This window comes from Papio anubis, chromosome 9, assembly GCF_008728515.1.
Source record: "Papio anubis isolate 15944 chromosome 9, Panubis1.0, whole genome shotgun sequence".
NCBI lineage: Eukaryota > Metazoa > Chordata > Mammalia > Primates > Cercopithecidae > Papio > Papio anubis.
In genome coordinates, this window is record NC_044984.1 from 50,353,039 (window position 1) to 50,377,466 (window position 24,428).

General features: G+C 48.5%; 2 protein-coding genes across 6 annotated transcripts in view; one reads left to right on the forward strand and one right to left on the reverse strand.

Moving 5' to 3' along the window:
• Window positions 1-6,548: 6,548 nt before the first annotated feature.
• On the forward strand, window positions 6,549-15,146 carry GDF11 (growth differentiation factor 11). The gene is made up of 3 exons (XM_009180912.4): window positions 6,549-7,022; window positions 11,881-12,278; window positions 12,794-15,146. Exons 1-3 carry the CDS (start codon window positions 6,581-6,583, stop codon window positions 13,172-13,174), a joined length of 1,221 nt encoding a protein of 406 aa, XP_009179176.1. The 5' UTR covers window positions 6,549-6,580; the 3' UTR covers window positions 13,175-15,146.
• The window catches only part of SARNP (SAP domain containing ribonucleoprotein), a 68,573-nt gene continuing 57,923 nt past the window's right edge, over window positions 13,779-24,428 (reverse strand). The window contains exons 10-12 of one of the 5 annotated variants that reach the window (XR_001892709.3): window positions 23,426-23,515; window positions 20,307-20,477; window positions 14,489-16,131 (exon numbers count right to left, since the gene is read on the reverse strand). Coding sequence is in view for 3 of the 5 variants with exons in the window: in XM_017945937.3 (XP_017801426.1) it covers window positions 20,436-20,477; window positions 23,426-23,515 (132 nt within the window). In the remaining 2 variants the exon portion in view is untranslated. Of the gene's footprint in view, window positions 16,132-20,188; window positions 20,478-23,425; window positions 23,516-24,428 lie in introns of those variants that run through there. The other 4 variants (XM_021922485.2, XM_017945937.3, XR_002515659.1 and 1 more) reach the window with 4 other exon arrangements.

Genomic DNA, 24,428 nt, shown 5'->3' on the forward strand with positions numbered 1-24,428 from the left:
CACAGACAAAAAATATAGTGTGGCAAGAGGGCTATTACAAAGAGAACCCCTGGATTCTGGAGGCTGCCTAGCACAGCCTGGGCGATGCATTGGGGCAGCAGAGGACCTGAGATACCTGCCAAAGAATGGCCTATGGCAGACTCACCCAGGCTGTTCTCAAACTGGTTGGGTTCTTCCCCATGGATGTGGTCTTGCCGCCCAGGGAACCAGGGGTGAGGAGTGCTGGTACCCCTTGGTAGAGCCCAGACCAGTTTCTCCTGCCCTCACCAATTTCAAGTTCCCATTCCCAGATCCCAGCCAGACTCTCTGGTTATCCTCACACCCTCCATTCACACACACACACACACACACACACACACACGCCCCTCATCTGACAACTTTGACCTTCACTATCCTCTGCTTTCTCCTTCGTTCCCTCTGGAGACAGAATTTCCTCTGAACACTCCTGCAGTTCCTTCCTGCTTCCCAGCAGCTCCCTCACCTGGCAGCCCAGGCCGTGCTTTGTCGCCTCCCGGATCAGCCCATCTGCCAGTGTTTTAAGGTCCTTGGAGAAGCTGACATTTCACTCAGACCCATTCTTTTCCTGGAGCAGCAGCTGGAATAGTGGTGCCTCCTGCTGGCAGCATTGGTCACTGCCAGAAACAGGGCCTACAATGAGGACCCACCATGGGTCCGGAGAGGGAGCAGTAGGTGAGAACTTAGGGAAGAGGTGGGGACCCTAGGGAGGCCAAGAATGAAGATAAGAAGCAGCTTGCACCCAGTGGAGTTGTAGAGCTGGCCTGCCATGAGAAGGGGAGAGGGGACAGATTGGGGATGAGCAGGAGGGAGGCCAGAGGCAAAGGAAGACATAACCCCAAATGATTCTTAAGAGTCCCCCAGTTGTATCCTGCCACAGTGCCCCCCACCCCAAACACCAACTCTTTGGCCCCCTTCTCCCAACTCCCAACTTCTCTTAGAGGGCCTCGGGGCTAAAGAGGTTAACAAGACTGCCAAGTGATCCCAGCAAGATAATTGTAGGGTTTAGAATGTGGTGTGGGAGAGGACAGTAATTACAGTGACATCCTCTCTGGGGCTGCAGGATTTGTGGGCAGAGGACTGGAAGGGGTCCACTCTGCTAACACACCATCCCCAGCCCAGAATAGCCTCCCCACTCCCCTAGAGGCACATGCAGGGAGAGCAGGAGAGCTGGGGAGTAAACCTCAATGAGATGTAGCCCCTCCCCTCCTTAGAAAGCCCTGCAGTGCCGAAGAATGAGTCCACTGACCCTCAAAATAGAAACTTTAGGAGAAAAAAGGAAGAAGAGATAGAATTAGGGATCCTCCCCAGGGAGGAGAGAAAAATAGCTACTCCCCACTGAGCCTAGCTCTGATAGACAAGGCAGTTTGGGTGTCGAGGTGGCCGTTGTGGTGAAGGTGGCAAGAGTCCCTCCTTACAGGGTTCCCTTACAATGGTTCTCCTGTTCTGGCAGCAGCACTTCTGATCATAGTCCAGGCAACTCTGGCCTCAGACCCCGGTGACAGGCTCCAGGGAGCTGCAGCTCTTCCTGAGGATGTAGCAGACCATCTACCCAAGCACCTCTCTCTCTAGCAGGTCCTGAAACCTCATACACTCCCGCGGAACACAGCCGCCTTCTCTCCTGGCAGTTTATACATTTTAAGCCTAAATGCCTCCCTTAGGCTGTGACCCACATTTGCTATGAACCAGTCAGGACCTTGAAGAAGGCGGGCCTGAAGGTTGCCTGGGTAACTCTGGGAGAGGGGCACCCTTGGCAGGAAGACAGTTGCCAGGGAGACTAGGACAGTGGGCGGGGCCCCAAACCTTACATGTACTAGGATAAGGAAAGATCTAATGTCCAGATCCCTCCAAATTTCTTTTCCGTAAAGCCACCAGTGCCCCATTTTTGGGAGTCTGGGGCAGCTGGAGTTCTGAAGCTCCTAAAAGAAACCACCCAGGGGTTAGTTCCTGAAACTCAGGGGATCCCAACAGGACCATACCTGAGGGAACTCAAGGAAAGAGGCAACATCTAGGAGGCACTGGAGAAAGGACAAGGCTTAATGCATTATGATACAGAACTTTTTGAACTAAATGTCTAAAATGAAAATGTACAACGTATGCAAAAATAAAACAAGCCATGGTTTTAGTTCCACCTCCAAGGAGCTGATATTCCAGATTCTACCATCAGATGGCAGTCTTGTCCTCTTATTGGATTAAGTTTAGTCTTGGAAACTGAGGAGGCTATCAGGAGATAGAAATCCTTTCTGTCTTAAATGTTCCTGACTCTAATTCCCTGTATTTGGCAGATACCAATAATCCCTCATATATACAAATACACTGTTTTGTTTCCCCTACACAACTCTTATCAAATTCACTTAGCAGGGCTCGTTCATTCTTTATTCAAAACTGTTAAGGAATACTTTGGCGAAAAAGTTCTTGCTCATTCTGGTCTCCCAAGGTCAGGGTTGTACGTTGGAGTAACAGCAATAACTAATGCATTTAGAACAGTTTTTCAGACATTTAACCCTCATAACCTTATGAAATAGGTACAATATTGTTATCCTTGGCCAGGCACAGTGGCTCACGCCTGTAATCCCAGCACTTCGGGAGGCGAGGCGGGTAGATCACTTGAGGTCAGGAGTTCAAGACCTATCTGGCCACATGGTGAAACCCTGTCTTTACTAAAAATACAAAAATTAGCCAGGCATGGTGGCATGTGCCTGTAATCCCAGCTATTCGGGCAGCTAAGGATAGGTGAATCTATCCTTAGCTTGAACCTGGGAGGTGGAGGTTGCAGTGAGTCAAGACCTCGCCACTGCACTCCAACCCGGGTGACAAAGCAACACTCCGTCTCTCTCCCTCTCTCTCTCTTTATCCCCATCTTACAGGTGAGGAATCTGAGGTATAAAGAGGCTTAATAACTTGTCCAAGTTCACACAACCAGAAAGGAAGAGAGATGGGACTTGAGCCCAGCCAGCCTACTTCTAGTCTAGAAGCTAGGTGATTAATCTCCATACCTCACAGAATGGTGCAGATATATCTGGAAGAAGCAGCTACTCTATACCTGAAGTCAGGAAAGGATTCTTGGATGGGATCTATGCTGAGACCTAAAGAAAGAGTAAACTTGGCCAAGAGATTGGTGGGTGGAAGGGAGTGGAAGCAGTCGGGTGAGTTGTTCCAGGAAGAAGAAACAACCTGTGCAAAGATTCAGAAATGATCAAGAGGACAAGGGTGAAACACAACATTCAAGTTTCTAGCCTGGATGATTGTCATTCACTAAAGTGAAAAGCTGCAGGATGGGACACATTTTAGGGAGAAAGAAAGGAGGAGTTCTCTAACCTGTGATGTTTGAAGTGCCTTGAAACACCCAGATTGAGATACCCAGGAGGCATCTGGCCTAGAGTTCTGGCTGGTCCTATTTACTTTTTTCCTTCTTTCTTTCTTTCTTTCTTGCCTTCTTTCTTTCTTGCCTTCTTTCTTTCTTTCCTTCTTTCTTTCTTTCTTTCTTTTTCATCCTTCCTTCTTTCCTCCTTTCTTTCTTTTTTTTTTTTTTTTTTTGACAGAGTCTCACTCTGTTGCCCAGGCTGGAGTGCAGTAGCATGATCTCAGCTCACCGCAACCTCCACCTTCCAGGTTCAAGCGATTCTCCCACCTCAGCCTCTTAAGTAGCTGGGATTACAGTCACACACCACCATGCCTGACTAATTTTTGTATTTTTAGTAAAGACGGGATTTCACCATGTTGGCCAGCCTGGTCTCGAACTCCTGACCTCACGTGATCCATCTGCCTCAGCCTCCCAAAGTGTTGGGATTACAGGCATGACCCACAGCGCCCAGCCTTCCTAGTGTCTTTTCTAGTTTATTTGTTCTCTGAGGAAAGGAGCTGAGTCTTACTTACTTTTGCATCTCATTTATCTTTGCACCTGCCACTAGATACATGTTTGGTGAGGAAGTGAAGTCTGCACTACCTTCTCTAAGGGAGGAGGAGAAGAAGGTGACACCAACTTTGCTCTCACAGCCTTTCCAATTTTGCTGAAGAAATGACATCAGAGAAACATTTTAGAAAATAGGATATGCTAGAATATGTGCTCAAGGCAATCACTGCTCTGGAAAATCAGAAAGGAAAGGAAGAATCATGAAAGAGAAGAAGCCCATGAAGGCCACTATCAATTGCTTGTATGTAATCCTCACAACCAGTTAAGGGTAGGAATTGTGACCCCCATATTATAGATGAAGAAACTTGATGAAACACTGAAATGCCCATGTCTTGGTTGAAAGCAAGGGAGGAACAAGCTGTCTAAGTTTTCATTCCAGTCTGCTTTGGTTTCAGTTTCTGTTGCCCATGGAAATGGATTGTCTCTTCAAAGCTCCCCAGCTTGCCCAGCTTGGTCCTCCTAACCTCTACCCAACCTCCTCCCCTCATACCCAGATCCCCAGTTTCTTCCCTTATTCTACTCCAGTTCCTCAACCCAACTGTATCCTTATGTCTGGTACTCCTGATGCCTATGCCAGCCCAACTTGAAGATACCTTATTGGGCTTTAATTCCAGAGAGGAAACCAATGCCCCTCTATTGTGAGAAGCCCAATAATAAAGTTCATCAATTTATTAAATAAACATTGTGGATGCCAGGAAATTAGCAAGACCTGATTCCTTCAAACATTTTCTTTTTTCTTTTCTTTTTTTTTTTTTTTTTTTGAGACGGAGTGTCTCTCTGTCGCCCAGGCTGGAGTGCAGTGGCACCATCTGCCATCTCAGCTCACTGCAAGCTCCGCCTTCCCGGTTCACGCCATTCCCCTGCCTCAGCCTCCCCAGCAGTTGGGACTACAGGCGCCCGCCACCACGCCCGGCTAATTTTTTGTATTTTTAGTAAAGACAGTGTTTCACTGTGTTAGCCAGGATGGTCTCGATCCCCTGATCTCGTGATCCCCCCGCCTCGGCCTCCCAAAGTGCTGGGATTACAGGCATGAGCCACCGTACCCAGCGTGACCCAAACATTTTCGATTTGACTATTGCTCCAGGGCTTTCAGATCCAGAAATAAGCCTGGAAAACCTGAAGTCAGAAGTTAAGCACCTTCAAAACAGTTTTTCACCTTAGTACTGTTCTACTCTGCTCTCTGGCTGTGTCCAGGGTCACACCTGAAGACTAGGGCTGGTCCCACATCTGTATTTCATCTCGTGCATCTGAGCGCAGACTTCTCTCCCATGCTCACCCTTGCAACCTCCATCCCCTTCTCAGACTTCTCAGACCCTGCAGATCCAAAGATATAGCTAGAAATCCAGAAATCCAGATTTCTCCCCAAGTATAGCAGCCTCCAGCCATCTCCTTCCCACCCCTCCCCCAGTGGCCTCTAGCTCCTGCCTTTTCCAGCCGGCTGACTCCCTTAGCCCTGTTAAGCCCCAATTTCAAGCTCACAGTCTTCCCAGCTCTATGTCTTCCCTCTGTTTCAGTTCTTCCCATCACCTCTCCACCTTCTTAGGTTGTCCCTGACCTCTTCCTCTCCTAGTCCCCTTAATCCCTCTGATGAGCCTAGCCTGATGCTTCCTTCCACGGCTTCCTTGAGCATCTTCTTTGGGCTACCGCTGATGGCTAGAGCTCCTCTGGTCTCAAGTTCTCCACCTCTGTCCCCTGGGCTCTCCGTGCTCCCACCGAGGCTGACTCTCGTGGCTCCTCCTCTCAGGAGTTTCTGCCTTTCCTCTCCCCCACCCCCAATCCCCTGCACCTACCTCCTCAGGGGCTCCCTTGGTATCTCCCTGTCTGTGCCCCTCTCTCTCCTCCCCAATCCTGATTTCTCTCCCCACCTCTCTTTCCCAGGGCACTCCTCTGTCCTGTGTTCCTCTGCCCCTGTTCCCATCTCCATGACCCCCGATCTCTTGTGGTCTGGCTCTGTAGACCTCTGTCTCCCCCTGTCTAGTGGTACCCCTCTTCTCCCCATTTTTGTCTCCACTCTAACTCTCCCACTAGTTGTCCCAGTCTTTCTCCTCCTTGGTTCGGTGTCTCCCACAGACACACTATTTCCCTCTCTAGCTAAGTCTCTCACCTCTGCATCTTCCCCCTGACTCTTCTTTTCCTCCTTTGTCTCTCCCTCTCTCTCCTCCTCCTTTTCCTATGTCTGTCTCGTCCCCCTTTTTCTCTCTGATTCTCCTTGGTCTCTCTGGCTCTGACTTTCCCCTATATCCGCCCCCCCCCCCCCCCTCATATCTCTGTCTCTTCATCTCTCTCTGGCCCTTGCTCCCTCACTCCCTCCCTCTCTCTATTCCTCGGATCTCTCCGGCTCCCTCTCTCGCCTCGGATGACAGCGCTGCCTCTTTTGTTGGCTCCGCAGCCAATCGCGGCCGCTGACGACACGGGGGCCGGGGCTATAAAGGGCCTGGCCCGGGCTCGGGCCCCCCCAGCCGCCCGCCCCGGCCGCCCGCCCGCCCCGCCCGCGCGCCCGCCGCCCCCGGCCCCCCGGGTCCCCCCTCGGCCGGGCAGCCCCCAATCCCGCGCCGCCCGGACCCCCTCCTCCTCCCTCCCTCCTCCCTCCGCCCCCTCCCCGCGGGACTCCGGCGTCCCCGCCCCCCAGTCCTCCCTCCCCTCCCCTCCAGCATGGTGCTCGCGGCCCCGCTGCTGCTGGGCTTCCTGCTCCTCGCCCTGGAGCTGCGGCCCCGGGGGGAGGCGGCCGAGGGCCCCGCGGCGGCGGCGGCGGCGGCGGCGGCGGCAGCGGCGGGGGTCGGGGGGGAGCGCTCTAGCCGGCCAGCCCCGTCCGTGGCGCCCGAGCCGGACGGCTGCCCCGTGTGCGTGTGGCGGCAGCACAGCCGCGAGCTGCGCCTAGAGAGCATCAAGTCGCAGATCTTGAGCAAACTGCGGCTCAAGGAGGCGCCCAACATCAGCCGCGAGGTGGTGAAGCAGCTGCTGCCCAAGGCGCCGCCGCTGCAGCAGATCCTGGACCTACACGACTTCCAGGGCGACGCGCTGCAGCCCGAGGACTTCCTGGAGGAGGACGAGTACCACGCCACCACCGAGACCGTCATTAGCATGGCCCAGGAGAGTAAGTGGGCTGCGGGGCGCGAGCAGTGGGGTGCTGGCTCTGGCCCCGCGATGGGCGCCTTCTGCTCCAAGCGGGGCGCTCCCTGCTGCCCCGGCCCGGAAGCTTTTCCTGCGAAAACTTGACGAATTAGGGAGCGGGGGCTACTTCATAGAAGTTTTTCGAGCGATGGAGATGGGCTGCAAAGTTGTATGCACGCCCAGTTTCCGGAGGTTGGGGCGGGGGGAAATGGGGCGGGTTTCGAGATACTGCCTTCCACCCCCAGTATGCGAAAAAGACCGTTGTTGGAGTCCGGGGAAGCTGGGGCTGGGCAGCGACTCTGTCCTGAAGAGCTGTGGCTGGGAGGCTGGAGAACAGAATCGGGAGGCTGCAGGACCCCCGCAGCCCCAGCTGGACTGCAGTGCTCCCTGCCACCCAGTGGCCCTGGCGCTAACTCCCCACTCCGTGCTCCTTTCGCAGCATGCCCACTCGGCTGCAGAGAACTGTGTGCTCTCTCCCAAGAATAGGGTCCCAGAGCCTGTACACCTCCTGGCAACCCAGCTGGCACCCTTTCCATCCTGAGCCTTGTCTCAGACCGGGTATCCGAAGGGGTGGAAAAGCTGTGCCTTCTTGATACTGACCGAGCTCAGAGAACTCAACTCCATTGCGCTGGGGGCTAAGGACACTCATTGGCTACTCAAACCTTAGTGTTCCATCCCTTATTTGCCCGCCCCTACCGCAGCTGGACCTGAGAGAGAGGAAGACCTAGGAAAAAAGAGAAATAGATGGGGGAGCGGGAACCCAGGCATCCGAGCCCCTGACCAAACGGAAGATGAACATATATAATAGACATGAGCTGCTTTGAAATTTTATGACCTGGAAAATCCAGGCGAATACTACACCCGCCACCCCCCCCCCCCCGCCCTTTCCAGCTCTCCCTAGGGTCAGGTGACTCCTTCTCCTCCTCCCCCACTGAGGTCTCCCCCCTCCCCAACTACAGGGAACCAGGCCTCTCTTATTCCCTAGTGGTTTGGCAAGGTTCCCCCCTTCCCACAGCCCCCTGCAACACACACAGAGTTTGGTTTTATGGCTGTGAACAGAAGACGGGGGAGACTGGTTTATTGGCAGATGGGTCATAAAAAGCTGGGGGCTGAGGGGAGTCCCAGTGGCCCACCCCCATGGGAGAGGCACAGGAACCCAGGTGTGCATCTGGGGGGCTGAGTGCCTCACACTGCCCCTGGTATTTCTGCAGACCTCTCAATTCCACAATACTTGGTCGGGGCTGTTAAGCTCAAAGAACCAGGAAACTAACTGGCTGTGGGGGTGGGAGGCATGGGGATCTGGTCTCGGGTTCCTCAGTTTCCCTTCTATTCTTAAGGCTTCTGCTTATGGAAGCTAGTAGGATCAGTCTCAGATCGACTGAGGGTAGGGGGTGGGGTTTCTAGGAAACAGAGTTATAGAGGAATTCAGATCAAGAGTTTGCTGGAAGATGAAGGTTACGGAGGGAAAAGATACTCTAGTCTATGTGGTGTAGTGTGTGAAGATTTCCAGGATGGGTGATGGGGCTGTGGACTTCCCCTTGCCCCTAAATATCCTTAGCATCCCTTAACCAACAGGCCCGAGCCCACCAGAGTTAGCTCTGGCAATGGGAATACACGAAGTGAAGGGACCCTGCCTACATGAGTTGGGCTGTGCAGGTGAGGCCTGGGTGGGTGGGGAGGGGACACTAGCTGGTGGGATCCCATCCCAACTTCCACTCTGGTGCCACCCCAGGACTTGTGCAAGTAGGGAACTGGGTCTCCGGCCAGGTATTGTACGTCCCCTTTAAGAGCCTAGCTGAGCTCTTAAGAGAGGGAGGGGGAGTGGAGGGGAGGGGAGGGGAGGGAGAGAGGGGAAAAGGAAAAAGAGACTTTTATAGTCTAATCCCCAGGGACCCGCTTTAATAAGAGACTTGTGCTCTGCTAATCGGGGGAGGTGTTTGTCAGCAGAGATGGCCTCCGTTCCCCTCCCCCTCCCTCCCCTCCCCCAGCCCTCAACCCTGGACCCCAGCCCCCACCTCTCCTAGGCTGCTCTGCCTGCCCTAGTTCCCTCTACCCTCTCAGGCTCTCCCACCGAGCCTTCATCCTGGGAACCCAGCCCCCTGCCCTTCTGGGAGCCAAGCCCAGCCCCTGAGTTTCTCTCCTCCCCACACCAAGAGGCCCCTGCCCTCTCAGCCCAACCTCCTGCCCTTAGGCCTTCCAGCCATGGTTGGGAGTGTGTGTGTTGGGGGGGTTAGGGTGGGGGGAAGGGGAGGTGGTGTGCAGGGAGGGGGTTGGGCATTTGCTGAAAATAGTGCAGTGACCTCTCTCTCCCACCAGCGCCGCCTACTAAACCTGACCTGCTGCCTGCCACCAGCCCGATCAATTCAACACAGATGTGGCCCCTTTTCCTCCCCATCAGAGCTCGGCATATGTGTGTTGGGGACTCTCTCGAGCCCCGTTTCCCTCTGTGGCTCTACCTGCTTCTCCTTTGTTCCTCCGTCTGTACCCTTTCTATCCTTTCTCTCCTTTACCCCACTAGGTTTAGCTTCCTCCCACCTTTAGCTTTCTAACCATCACCCACTCCTATCACTGCCCCCGCATCAGGATTCTCAAACTCCCAAACTTACTCTCCCTTTGCCATGATTATCCCCTGCATTTTTCCACTCTAGCCTCTATTTCTCTCCCTATATCTACTCATCTGCTTTCAACTCTTAACTCATCTCCCTCACCATCTCCAGTCTCTCCCCTGGCTCTTCTCTCTGCTCTTTCCTTTTTCCCTATGCCCTACCTCCTTGTAGCACTGACTGTCCCCTGTCCACTGGGGGACAAGTACCTGGAACCAAAGACTTAGACGTAGCCCTCATCTTCAAACCCTGGATCAGCTTAGGTAGAGGGAGGGTTATGTTTAGAGCTTAGTAGAGAATGCGAAAATAGTAGTAGCTTCTCAATAAATGTTGGTTTGTTTGTTTTCTATTTTCACATTCTCTAGTTAATGCTTAGCACTCATGTGAAGCAAGAATTATATCACACTAAGTTTAGTAAAGTTATATAGTGGTTAGTAAGGAATCAGGCAGTGATTAAACCCACTTCAATTATAGTCAAAGAACAGAATTTAGATGCCAGGAAGAACTTTCAGGCACTTGCCTGTATAATTTAAGATTGGGAGTTTAGGGAGTTCATTGACTGTGTATTTACTGAGTGCTGTCTGCCACTATGGGAGGCACTAAAGCTACAATGGTGAGCAAAACAGACACAGTATGAATAACATAGTGTCTACTCTCATGGAGGTTAGTACCTAATGGCAAGAAAACAGGCAATTCCTATGCTGAAATTAGGTAGAGTATGCTATTTGGGATGTTGCTTGTCACTCCCCATCTCACTAGTAGCTTCCCTACCCCAGCTACTTCTAGTCTCTGAATTCTCACTCCCCAAACCCTACTCCATTGCACCATCACTGAAGCTCCAGCCAGTAAAATAACTGGACTGCCAGGGCCCTGGGACCTCAGAGAATAATCAAGGAAAAAAAAAAAGCTATAGAGACTTTGGGTATCATATCCTGAATATATGAAGTTCATTAAGCATTTTCCTCCTCATCTCACTTAGAAGGTCCTCTTTCTCCCAGGGTGGGAGTGGGGAAGAGCTGACAGGACATCCTAAGTCCATCCTGATTTTGCAGAACTCAAGACATGGGGAGGATACTTAAAGGCCCAGACTTCCTGACTCTGCTTCTATGGCTCTGGAAGCTCATTCCTGATTCTTCCTATCTAGAGTGAGGATAGACATATACTGTCCAATGGAGACATGTTGTAGGGCACTCCCAACTGACTTAGGAAAGGCAGTGAAGAGGAGCTGGAATGGAAGCAGAGGCAGATATTTATTGAGAATTGTTCATTAGACCCAAGAAGGATCAATTTATGGTCCAGAGCAAGGAGAAATGGGTCAAAATGTAAAGTTGGGATGTTAAAACTTTGTCATGACCTACCGGCACTAGACTGAGAAGCCAAAGGAAGCTCAGGGGAGAAAAAAGGCATTGTAGTTGATCTGGTGTATTTAATATTATTTCTGGTGCTTTAGGCAAATAGGAGGCAACACCATGAAGGTAATTATTCCTTTCCTCAAGAGCTGGAGCAGTCATGGTGATGATGATGAAGCAGCAGCTGAAGAAACTTCTTAGGAGAGAATGGGGAGACAGATGTATAGGAAGTGCTTGGATAGTTCCATTTTGCTAGGTGTTATTCCTAATGGGAGTGAGGCAAGAAGCCTAGATCTGAATTCTGGTTTACATAATGGGATAAATTTAGCTCATGCTCCCTATCTGGACCCTGGGTTATCCCCTCTCTGAGGCCATCTGTGTGTTTTTTTTTTTTGTTTTTTTTTTTTGTTTTTTGTTTTTTTTTTTTTTTGTGGGGGAGGGATGTGCCAGGCTCTACCTGCCCAGCAGATAAGTCAGAGCAGATAGGGGGCAAGGTGACGTAAGGGCAGCAGGTGTGATAGGAGCTATGGCTTCTACAAAGAGCTTCAAAGATTCAGAAAATGTTGGAGCCTTACATGCTGGGAAAAGTTGGAGGCCAGTAAGGATGGTGGTGGAGGAATAATTTTGCAGGTTATCTGGTAGACGGGAATCTATATATTAGGGCAAGTGGATTAGGAAATGAATACATATCAGTAAGGCCTTATAGGGCCATCATCCTATAGAGGAAGTGCTGTTTTAGGTACCAGAGACATGTTATAAGACAGGCATGGGAGAAGGGTAAAGAATTGGAAAAGTCAGGCTGAGAAGTCCAGATTGCCAATGCCACCCACGACTACTGATAACCTACACAAACACCCTTTGCTGATGCTGTGCCCTTCTCTCTTATCAGCGGACCCAGCAGTACAGACAGATGGCAGCCCTCTCTGCTGCCATTTTCACTTCAGCCCCAAGGTGATGTTCACAAAGGTACTGAAGGCCCAGCTGTGGGTGTACCTACGGCCTGTACCCCGCCCAGCCACAGTCTACCTGCAGATTTTGCGACTAAAACCCCTAACTGGGGAAGGGACCGCAGGGGGAGGGGGCGGAGGCCGGCGTCACATCCGTATCCGCTCACTGAAGATTGAGCTGCACTCACGCTCAGGCCATTGGCAGAGCATCGACTTCAAGCAAGTGCTACACAGCTGGTTCCGCCAGCCACAGAGCAACTGGGGCATCGAGATCAACGCCTTTGATCCCAGTGGCACAGACCTGGCTGTCACCTCCCTGGGGCCGGGAGCTGAGGGGCTGGTGAGCAGGGGGCCTGAGGTGGTGGATATGTGTAACCTGGCCCCGAGGAGATGGGGTTACATTGGAAAAGGTAGACAAGGAATGTGAAGGAGGTTGGGGTCTAGCATTACTTCTCTGGGGTCAGGAGCTCATTCTAGAGGAGCTGAGGAGTGGGGTGGCAACTGTTACTTCTCAAGGATCCAAATCAGACAACAGCTGAAAACTGGATTTGAAGGTAAAGGTGTCAGTTAATGGAAGAGCTGTGAGAACACAAAAACTGGCTGTTGAGGCACTGGGCCAAGGGGCTGACGGGGGTCAGTTTGCCAGAAGAGTAAGAATTAGAGATGGTGAGTTGAAGGAGAGCTAGCTAGCTGGCAAGAAAAGTGGGCAGAAGATAAATTCTGGGGGTGGGAGCAATGGAAAAGCTGAGAAGTCAGCGGTCTCTATTCTGATGCCCCTGGCAGGTGGGAAAGGAACAGGGAAGAGGAACTGTTCAGGGCCGTATCACATTTCTTTCCCCTCTCCCTGACCCTCAGCATCCATTCATGGAGCTTCGAGTCCTAGAGAACACAAAACGTTCCCGGCGGAACCTGGGTCTGGACTGCGACGAGCACTCAAGCGAGTCCCGCTGCTGCCGATATCCCCTCACAGTGGACTTTGAGGCTTTCGGCTGGGACTGGATCATCGCACCTAAGCGCTACAAGGCCAACTACTGCTCCGGCCAGTGCGAGTACATGTTCATGCAAAAATATCCGCATACCCATTTGGTGCAGCAGGCCAATCCAAGAGGCTCTGCTGGGCCCTGTTGTACCCCCACCAAGATGTCCCCAATCAACATGCTCTACTTCAATGACAAGCAGCAGATTATCTACGGCAAGATCCCTGGCATGGTGGTGGATCGCTGTGGCTGCTCTTAAGGTGGGGGATAGAGGATGCCTCCCCCACAGACCCTACCCCAAGACCCCCAGCCCTGCCCCCATTCCCCCAAGCCCTAGAGCTCCCTCCACTCTTCCCATGAACATCACACCCTGTTCCCCGACCAAGCAGTGTGCAATACAACAGAGGGAGGCAGGTGGGTATTGAGGGGTGAGGGGTTTGGGGGAAAGGGGAAGGAGGGGCATAGTCAGGGTGGGGAGTGTTTGAAGTTTGCAGATGCGAAGGTTTGACAAAAAGACAGAGAGATGTAGAGACAGAGGGATAGAGACAGAGGAACAAAAAGAGCAGCAGTGAGAAGGCAAAGAGAGAGAGGCAGAAGAGACAGACTAGGCAGAGACAAAACACTGAGAAAGAGACTGAAATGGAGTAATAAATGAAAGCCCCACACCAAGCCTCCTTTCTTCCACTGGCAAGGTGAGGGGCTTGGTATAGTTTGGGGAGATCCCCTGACTACTCAGTAGGAGAAGAAATCAAAAGTCCGTTCTTTTTCCCTTCTCTCCCTCCACAGTGGCTAGGGGAAGGGAAGTGAGGGCAGGGGCAAAAGGATTTGGGAATTTTTATTTATTTATTTATTGTGACTTTTCATTTTTTTGGTATTTGGCTTTACTGGAATAGGAGGGCCCCTGCCCACTGTGCCCCATTTATCCCTTATTCCCCAAACCCTGCTCTCCCCAACACCTACCCACTTAAGCACTTGTATAAAGCCTCCAGGGTTGGGAATGGGAGTAAAGGGCAAGAGGGTCGACACATGAAGTTTAGTTTCTAACCCATTATCACCCTAACTCAACCTTTTCTGAGCCAAATGGGTTGAATTTAAGCCAGTTGTCATGGAAATAGTAAGAGGTTAGGGTTTAAGAGCTGGGGATAGAGGGGTGGGAGAGAGAACCCTCAACATCCAGGATCTATAAGATGAGAGCTACTTTAAACCCTCAGGTCAACCCTCATGATACTGAGTTACTTAGCCAGAGGGTGCAGCCTGCTTAAGCCCAAATTCCCTCAGCCAAGAGAGAGACCAAAGAGCCTCTGGAATGGCCCTGCTCCCAGCCTCTATCTTCAGGTCAATAAGAAAGAGTATAGAGACCCTAGAGTCCCCTGGGTCTGGAAAGCGTTAGGAGAGGTCAAGAAAGGAGCAGTAAGGAGGCTGAAGGTTACAGGGCATTTGAATCCAAATCACTGCTCTGGGCTAGGGAATAAAGCCAGCAGACCAAGGTGGGAGGGATTCTGGAAGGGGGATATTTTAGTCCCCTAACCCCAAAAGCTCAGGGTGGAAGAGGGGAGAACAAGGAAGCAGAGTGTATAATTATTTTCCTTTTATTTTTGGAATCTAACAGTACCTGGCAGCAGGGAGGGGAAAGTACAGTGGGGAAAAGCATCTGACAAGGCCAGTTAGAACAGAGGATGGGAAGGATGGAGACTCCCGGGTTTGGAAGGCTAGGAAGCAGGCAGAGACTGGTTGCCATTTCAAGTTACTAGCTAGGCCCATTAATTCCTCCCACAACCCTGACCCATTCTCCTCTGGACTCGCTGTGCCTCAGTTTCTTCCCCTCAATGGAATGAGAAATGACAGCACCCGCCACAGCCAAGAGATGAATTCTGAGCACTTACCACGGGCACTTTATGGACATAAAATACCTCTCGCTGTGGGACAGATAACCAGGGCACCAGAGTAGTGGTGAAGAGATGTGAGGCTTAAGAGGAGTCACAGGCTTCAGAGTACAAGTTCCCCTCTGCCTCCCAGCTGGACAGTGCCTAGAAGCCAAGTTGAGAATCTCCTGATCCACACCCTATCCTTACTTCACCACCACGCCTCTTGGCTCCAGGCAAGAGCTTAGAGGATGTCAGGAGAGGTGGGGTAAGAACCTTCAGCAAAACTGTCACTCTAAGTAGAGCCAGCAGTTACGGGTCTGATAAAAACAGTACTGAACTAAAGTAAAGCCCAAGCTGGTGAGCAAACCTGGATGGCTCATTCTTCCCAAGAGCATGACTCTCCCTCTTGGCCAGTTGGTGGAAGGGGCAAAGGTATGTGACCACCCTTGAGAAGGTGATGTGGGTGAGCTTTAACATCTTATTCCTATTCTTATAGTGAGAAAGTGAAACAAGGTGTTTCAGTAGAGGAATGGGCAGGGGCTGTTAGGCTCTTCAGCTTGCCTTCACCCATATAGCAGCTATGCTAACCCCAAGCCTCTCTGGCCCTGTTCTTCATCCTTCCTTCTGCCCCAATCCTGGAGAACAAGACACACCCGGCCATCAACACCACTCACATTTCCTTGGTGGAAGGAAAGGAACAGAGAAGTGAAGAACAGATGATATCTCCCTCCAAGGTCAAATGCCTCTTGATCTTCGCAGAGTAGGGATTGGGCAATAAGCATCAGGTATATCTTCCTTCTACAGATTCTAGAGAGCTGGGCCATTAAATATGGGGGACACTTAGAATACTGCCCCTTTAATACCACCAAATAAAGACCTTTGTGTGTGTGTGTGGTGGCGGGGGCAGGGGTCTTTCTCTTATGAACATAAATCTGTGAGCTGAACTCTCATTCCCCTGTTCCTCCCTACCCCCAAAGAGGCATGGAGTAAAGGGGCTTGGGGGACAGCTCAGCAACCCAGTGGGAGTTAGCAGCCCCTCCCACCTATGATATGTGTGGACCTGGCCAGTGCCCCTCTGAACATATCATTATTAGTGTAATTATCATTTATTTTGTGTATTTGTTACATTGTGTGCATGACAGCCTTTGTTAAGGGTGTCTGAGGAGTATGGAGCTGACAGGGGCACTGGAATGCCGGGAAAGAACTTCTTCAACTGAGATCAAGGCTTCCTGGAGGGAACCACTGCAAAAAGGCCATCAGGCAGTTTTCAAGTTATGTGACAGAGGGCAAAGATGGCCATAGGGTGCTCTGAGTTTTGGGATGGTCACATGACACAATCCAGCACTTGAACCTGAAAAAAAAAATAAAAGCAGTCAAAGAGTTTAGAATTCAGTGCTGAGCTCTTCTCCCTAATCAAGTGCCACATTTACACCTTGGAGAACCAGAGGTGAAGAGGATCTGAGACAGGAAACCTCGTATTCAATGACTAAGAAGATGGGGTCCTGGAGCAAGACAGAAAACACTAAGGGCATGGTGGTATGAGGTTTGGGACATGCAGGCCAAGGAAGGATGGGAAGAGGACAGGAAACTGGGGGCAACTAGAACAACCCCTCTCTAAAAAGCTTGAGCCGAAACAGTCCCAAAGACTACAAAACCCCTCTCCCAGCCTCCACAGAATGGAAGATCTAAAGATTCTCTTGAGATGATCCAGCTAGTGTTCTATTCTCCTGCAGTCCCTGTTCCTAGGTTTCCTCAACGAAGTTTGACAAAAATCTGTAAACCAACATAGCCATCCAACTTGTCTTGTTACACAAGAGTGGCTAAAATAGCATCTCAAATATTCTTTCAGTTCACTGTAAAATTTTTTCCCATGTAACTAGAGCACAATTCCCCGGGCATATGAATTGGGAATGGCAAAAGAATATTGCCTGACTCACATTTTTAAAAAATAAGGAAAGCAGGACCCAGTGGTGTGCTCCTGTAGTTCCAGCTATTCAGGAGGTTGCAGCAGGAGGACCACTTGAGGCCAGAGGGTCAGGGCTGCAGTGTGCTATGATTGGACCTGTAAATAGCCACTGTACTCCAAGCTGAGCAACATAGTAAGACACTGTCTCTAAAAAAAAAGTAAAATAAAAATAAGGAAAGCTCCTGTGACATCAACCTGATCCAGAATTGGGGACAGGGCTGCTGAGGGTTCAGTGTACTGCCATGCTTTCCCTGTCTTATCAGTTCTATCAGCACATTGACCCTACCGGAGACCAACTACAAGACTGAGGCTGGAATTGGTTGAGTAGCAGAAGTGTTATGTATTCTATCTTCCCAAGGGAACTATATCCACATCTACCCCTAACTTTGTCCTGAGCTGAAAATGGGTTTTCTCTCCCCGTGGCTCACTTGTTTCCTATACTGAGAGAACACCCAAAAGAGACCAACCACTCAAGATGACTTTTTACAAGTCTTTTCTTCTTTATCTTAAAACATCCTCCAACTAAGGGCATGAGAAGCTATCCTATACTCTGACCTTGCCCATATTTTAAATGGCAGGGGCCCCAAGCTAAGAATCAGCAGGCAGTGGCATTTACAGCTTCTGGTCTATAGTGGAGCAGAAGCAGGAAAGTCAATGCTCCAAAGCAACAATGTCCAGCTTTCCTGCCAGTGAGCTGGGGTTGAGGGAGTGAATGGGACTCTTTCTGCCTTTTCTTTTTCTCCAAATACAACTGCTAACTGGGTGTATGCACACACAAACATGTTCAAACTAGGGCACTCACACCTAGCTACAACCTACTCGGAAAGAAATATGTATTTCCATAGTACCCTGACACCCAGTAAGATTAAGAGCTAATATTTATTAAATGATTACTATGTAAATTATGGTAATCAAATTGTAGTGTGAATACATGATATGAGAATATCACTTCATTCACACAGCAACCTTCACAATGGGGCTCCTTTTGGTACAGTCTGAAAAGAGAATGATTATCGGCCCAAGGTCTCAGAGCTAGTGTGGCAGAACAAGAAATTAAACCTAAGTAGTTGCTAAACAATATTACATTCTAATCTATCCTATTAAAAGTGATCCAGGAGGTAGAAACCTAAATACAGGAACAACATAAGGGAAAGAGATAACAAGAAAGTTGGGGACACCTTGGGCTCAAAGAATCTGGAAAGATGTGAAATCTGTAATTGTCAATCCCTTTGGAGGGAAAAACAAGAAAAGCCTAGATATGGCAAGAGAAGGGGAGGTTAAATTTTGGGGGGATTCCAATAATCATATAAGAGAACAGCAAAAAAGTTATCCTCCCTTAAGCTCCTCCCTCACTCCTCATGTCAGACACAGCAAGAAAACTCAGCTCAACACCAAGAAGTCCTGACCTTATTCACACCTTCCTTCCTATAGCCCTCATCCTCACAGAAACTTCTAGTCTCTATCTTCAGCAGTTCTTAAGAGATGGGGTGAGGGGCTGGGCAGTTTAGAGTGAGAGTGGAAAAAAAGAGAATAATCCTAGAGAACCATAAAAAAGTACAGATTTACAGCTGAGGAAGCTAGTTCTCCCCACAGCTTTTATAGACTCCCTCATTAAGAGCTTCCAGGTATGCAGAGAATGTCACAGCTTCAGGAATTGGAATCAGTTAACCACATCTGGATGCTGGATCAGCTACAGTAGGGAAACTGGGGGATAGGAAGGAAGGGTACTAAGATCTCAGGTAAACAATTACAAGCCTCAATGTCTGTTCCATCTCCAAATGGAATTACTGTTTTAAAACTGAATTGGGAAAAAGGCATCCTGAACTATTCATGTTCAAAGAGTATGTGGGGAATGATTATAACGAGATAGGAAGGGGAGGATTTGATCTGGCTCGGAGGTTAGAGACTTCTGACCAACACAGGAACAGCTGCTGAAATGGGAAGAAAAAGGTTAGTAAGAAAAAAAATATCCTCACCAATTGGAAAACACTGTTCAAAGATCTGGGGGAAGATGAGTGAGGAGAATAATTAGGCTTCAAGAAGAGAATCCTGGCAAGTAAGGCTGAATATCTTTCTGGAAGGTTATAGAGGATAAAGAGACAAAGTGAAGAAAACTTCCAAAAGATCCACTGTTCCACTTCATAGTCAGCATCTGCTCTATTCCCTCATGCATTTTTCTCTTTTTAAAACCACATTGAGGTAGAAACCATTAGTGAATCTATGATCTCTCAAATTACAAATAAGATCTATTCTGTTTTCAGACGCAGACAAGAGTAGAGACAGGAAAAGCTAGCCCCAAGATCAGAGCCTGAGGTAAAGAAAAGGGAGGCAGACAGAAAAGAGGGAAAAAGGGAAGGTCATTCCAATTGTAAGGTTTTTTTGGATGAGGAGGTGTCAGAAATTTAACCAGCATTCCCTTTTGTTCACTTCTCCAAAGTCTCAGAATGGGGCAAACTTCACAACAAATGGGCAGCAGTTTTTGGATCTGCTCTCCGAGGCATAATTTTCCTAAAGTATCTAAGCTTTAGGTCCCTGCCTTCCTCACCAACCAGAGACTTTAGAGAAATAAAGAGATTCTTGACATTAGAAAGGTGATCAAACCATTACCATTTCATTAAGCACAAAACCAGGCAGGTTTTAGTAGAAATAAGGATAAAGGATTATACCACAGCAACATGGGATCTGTTCATAGTACCAAAGTTTTCAGGTAAGGTGCCAGGCTCCTAAATCTTATTACCAAAAATAACTCAAACAAAAACCAAGCTTACATAAAGATTAAGAGGAGAAACTCTGCACTAACATATACAAAAGATTAGGTAGGAGGTTTCAGACCTACATGAACTTGAAGCCTCCAGTTCCACTGCTTATGTTCCCAATGACTTAGCTAACAATGTGTAACAGCTCTGACATCCTCTGTCATGCTTTGATTCCGCACACAAAATTTCTTCTATCTCTGAGGGATATCCAGCCCATCTCCCTTCCTGAACTGACTGACCAACACAGTATCATGCCAGGCCACCCTTGAAATGAGGGCCCTTTTCCTCTAATGTGGGACCCTGGACTCTATTTTATCCAAGAAAAAGTCAGCATTATTAGCTCGGAACAGAAGGCTGCTAATCACTGCCCTTGTATTTATGTCCTTTGCAACACCTAAAACCTCCCATGTTCTGTTTTATTTCAGCGGGTCACTACAAGCTGCTGGAGCAAAGACTTGGTGGGTGGGTAACTTAACCTCTTCACAGAGGATAAAAAATGCTTGTGAGTATGAGAGAAGGGAATAAATAGGCTTAAAGGGTAAACTCAATCTTTTTCCTCGTCTTCTCTTCTAAGGGATAAAGATGTTACGGCCAATTCTCTCTCTATAATATTTGCCCTTGAAGCTCCTCTTATCTGGTCTAATCTGGCTCCAATAAATCAAAGGAGCACCTAATAAAACACATTGTTCTCTTTTCTATTTTTTTTTTTTTTATTAATGAGCAACATAATCAAAAACAAAAACACAACAACCTTAAAGCTGAAACAGCAATAAGTCAAACTGCTGCCGCAGTTCACGGATGTACCTGGGGTACATGCTCCCTCATTGCGAGGCAGGACGTAGGCACGTGACTGTGCATTTAGGCATATATGTGACCAAGAAGAATGAGAGAAATGGAAAACACTGGAGAACAGATAGTATCAAGAACTTTTCATCAGGCAATCCCAAAGCGCTCTGCTCTTTTCCTCTTCTTTGCCTGTAAAGAAGCAGCAAGAAGAAAAAAATTAGACTGAAGACAATAGTTGCCTGGGTTCCTGGCTGCTTTAACCCAAACTCACATGAACTGTCACAAGGCCCGAGAAGGAAGGATGGCCCAGACTTGAGCTTGGCAGCTAGAGATTTCATTCCTGAATCTCTCCAATCTTTCCAGTTAACCAGGAGGAGCTGGGAAAGTTTAGCGGCTAAGGAGGGTGAGGAGTAAAGATTATTGGAGGCGAGGAAGAGAGAGAACAGTGGTAGAAAATGGGAAGATTCCTGAAGGAAGACCACTCAGCCTGAGATCAGCTAGCCTGGAAACAACAGGCTCTTAACAGGCTGGGGAAAGTCTTCCAATCAATGGGGAGATGGAAGATTTCAGAGGACAAAGGATTAAGAAATGCTATTCACAGAGGTGAAGGAGATGCCCTTCTGAGCAGTCAGGCCCAGACAGTAGCTATTCCTTAGGACTCCAACTCACAAAAAAGGCATATAAATCTTTGATGCCAACAGAACGAACAGGGAGTGAGTGGTATGTGGGTGAGTCCCTATCACAGATCTCTTAAAGGAGGCAGCAACACTGGAGAGGACACAAAATGGTGAGGGAAGACTTCTAGTTCTGGAAGTGACTCACAGAACAGCACCAAGTCCTTCATGGGCACTCCCAACCACTGCCCCTCACAGAATACAAACTCCTCTGGCTTTTTTCTAGTGAAGAGTGCTAACCGATCTGATTCTAAAATTTTCAGGGTTTAATTTACAAGACTAACTCTGATACTTATTCATAAAGAAGCTTTTCATAGGCCGGGCGCAGTGGCTCACGCCTGTAATCCCAGGACTTTGAGAGGCCGAGACAGGCAGATCATGAGGTCAGGAGTTTGAGGCCAGCCTGACCAACACGGCGAAACCCCGTCTCTACGAAAAACACAAAAATTAGCCAGGTGTGGTGGTACGCGCCTGTAATGCCAGATACTCAGGAGGCTGAGGCAGAAGAATCACTTGAACCCGGGAGGTGGAGGTTGCAGTAAGCTGAGATTGTGCCACCACACTCCAGCCTAGACGACAGAGCAAGACTCTGTCTCAAAAAAAAAAAAAAAAAAAAAAAGACCTTTTCATAAAGCATCATCCTGTTGGTACAGTCCTCAAGATAGTAAGTTTTTGTAAGATATGGCCATTTCTTCCACCATGATTGTAAGATTCCTGAGGCCTCCCCAGAAGCCAAGCAGATGCCAGCACCATGCTTCCCGGTCTCATGTATTTCTCCTTTATAGCAATGCAAGAACAGCCATACATCTATCTATCTATCTATCTATCTACATATATATATATATATATATTTTTTTTTTTTTGAGACGGTCTTTCTCTGTTGCCTAGGCTGAAGTGTAGTGGTGCAATCTGGGCTCACTGCAACCTCTACCTCATCCTCTGGAGTAGCTGGGACTACAGGCACATGCCACCACACCCAGCTAATTTTTAAAAAACTTTTAGTAGAGATGAGGTCTCACTATGTTGCTCAGGCTGGTTTCCAACTCCTGACCTCAAGTGATCCTCCCACACTGCTCTCCTAAAGTGCTGGGATTCTTTCATTTTGAGAAACTATCTGTAAACAAAGTGACAAGAACAGGAAATCTCATTTGAGTCCATTGTCCTTTTCCAGAAGGGAGTTAGGCACAACCAGTACTTATTAAATATTTTAAAACTATCCCTTTTTACACAGAATCGTTTCATTCTTTAAATATCACTTTGAGGTAGGTATATTATCTCCACTTCCTGGATGATGAAACTGAGGCTCAGGAAGTACTATAACTTATTAATACTAAGTGGCAAAGCCTTTTTCTTTTTCTTTTTTTTTTTTGAGACCAAGTCTCACTCTGTAGCCCAGGCTGAAGTACAGTGGCATGATCTTGGCTCACTGCAACCTCTGCCTCCCGGTTTCAAGAGATTCTCAAGTCTCAGTCTCCAGAGTAGCTGGGATTACAGGCACACGCCACTGCACCCGACTAAGTTTTTGTATTTTTAGTAAAGATGGGGTTTCACCATGTTGGCTAGGCTGATCTTGAACTCCCAACCTCAATCTGCCCGCCTCAGCCTCCCAAAGTGCTAGGATTACAGGCATGAGCCACCGTGCCTGGCTGCCTTTTTCTTTTTTGAGACAGGGTCTCACTCTATTGCCCAGGCTGGAGTACAGTGGCGACATCCAGGTTCACTGCAGCCTTGACCTCCTGGGCTCAACCATCTCAGCCTCCTGAGTAGCTGCGACTACAGGTGTGTGCCACCACGCCTGGCTAATTTTTGTATTCTTAGTAGAGACAGGGTTTCTCCATGTTGCCCAGGCTCATGTCGAACTCCTGGGCTCAAGAGATCTGCCTGCCTCAGCCTCCCAAAATGCTAGGATTACAGGCACGAGCCACCACACCCAGCCCAGAGCCACTTTTAAAATCCAAGCCTACCTGATTCCAAACATTATACTCTTTGCCACTAGTCTAATAGACTCTAACACTGAATTAAGTATATTGATGGAATTCAGTGTTGCCACTTCATCCGGAAAAAAATTTATCAAGAAAAAGGCAAAATATTTGGGCACTTAAGAAGTAGGTGGGTGGCCAGACATAGTGGCTCATGCCTATAATAATCCCAACAATTTGGGAGCTGAGTGCGGAGGATCGCTTGAGTTCAGGAGTTTGAGACCAGCCTGAGCAACAGAATGAGACCCAATCTCTACATACATACATACATACATACATACATACATACATACATACATACGAAGTAGGTGGGAAAACAGTGTTTCTCTACTCAGTTTATTCACTCACTTCCTGAGTAACAGAGACCCCATCTCTACTTAAATAAGTAAATAAATAAATAGGTGGGGAAACAATATTTCTCCATTCAGTTTATTCACTCTAATTTCCCTTCAAGGTCTATGAAGCATTCCAGGTATATTTTTACCTCTGTATCCTCTGTGGTTCCAGTTCCAGCTGAACTTGTGACAATCCCAAATCGCTCCTTCCTCTTTTTCAGTTTCTCATCATCTTCAGACTGTTCAGGGACAAAGGAAATAATTGAAACAAACTAGCCTCCATTCACCAAGTAAATGGGAATGAAATGATAACTTATTGGTCACAAGGTGCTAAGCAACCTTGCACCAAGAACTAAGGATCACATAAAGAGATAAGATACATAAGAAACTGAATAAGCTAGCATATACTATATTGTACCTATAATGACTAAAAACTTAATTTTAGGCAGGGCCTCAATACTCATAGACAAGTAGAGTAAATAAACGGTAAGAGGCTGGGCATGGTGGCCCACGCCTGTAATCCCAGCACTTTGGGAGGCTGAGGCTGGTGGATCCGGAGGTCAACACCAGCCTGGCCAAGATGGTGAAACCCCATTTCTGCTAAAAATACAAAAAAATTAGCCGGGTGAGGTGGCAGCCGCCTGTAATCTCAACTACTAGGGAGGCTAAGGCAGAGAACTGCTTGAACCTGGGAAGCAGAGGTTGCACTAAGCTGAAATTGCACCACTGCACTCCAGCCTGGGTGACACAGCAAGACTCTGTCTCAAAATAAATAAATAAATAAAATAAAATAAAACAGTAAGAAACACCCATAAAACAAATTTCTATGCTCAAGCAATTTTGGCAGTTGAGGGATATGGAAAACTAAGGTTTCACTGAGTAACACCCAGTTACACCTAGTAACACCTAGTTAGAAGGTACCCAAACTACTTGTTGAACACTGCTTACACGTTACCAAGGAAAGAAAGGGGAAGAGGACCAGAGTGGTATTTCTGAAAAACTTATTTGTTTGAAACACCCAGCAGGCTTCTTTGAAATGATTCTTAAAACAGGTCAATCAAGGTGACAGCCACAGTCAACTCCTTAAGAGAAATGCTGTGGACATTTTCCAAGCATCTGTGAAACTCATGATGTCTGCCTGGGAATGAGAGA

Excerpts from the sequence above, each read along its gene's own strand:
- GDF11 (XM_009180912.4), top strand. The coding sequence starts at position 6,581 with ATGGTGCTCGCGGCCCCGCTGCTGCTGGGCTTCCTGCTCCTCGCCCTG. Across the intron at positions 7,023-11,880 it reads CATTAGCATGGCCCAGGAGA|CGGACCCAGCAGTACAGACA; the intron begins GTAAGTGGGCTG and ends CTCTCTTATCAG. Across the intron at positions 12,279-12,793 it reads GGCCGGGAGCTGAGGGGCTG|CATCCATTCATGGAGCTTCG; the intron begins GTGAGCAGGGGG and ends CCTGACCCTCAG.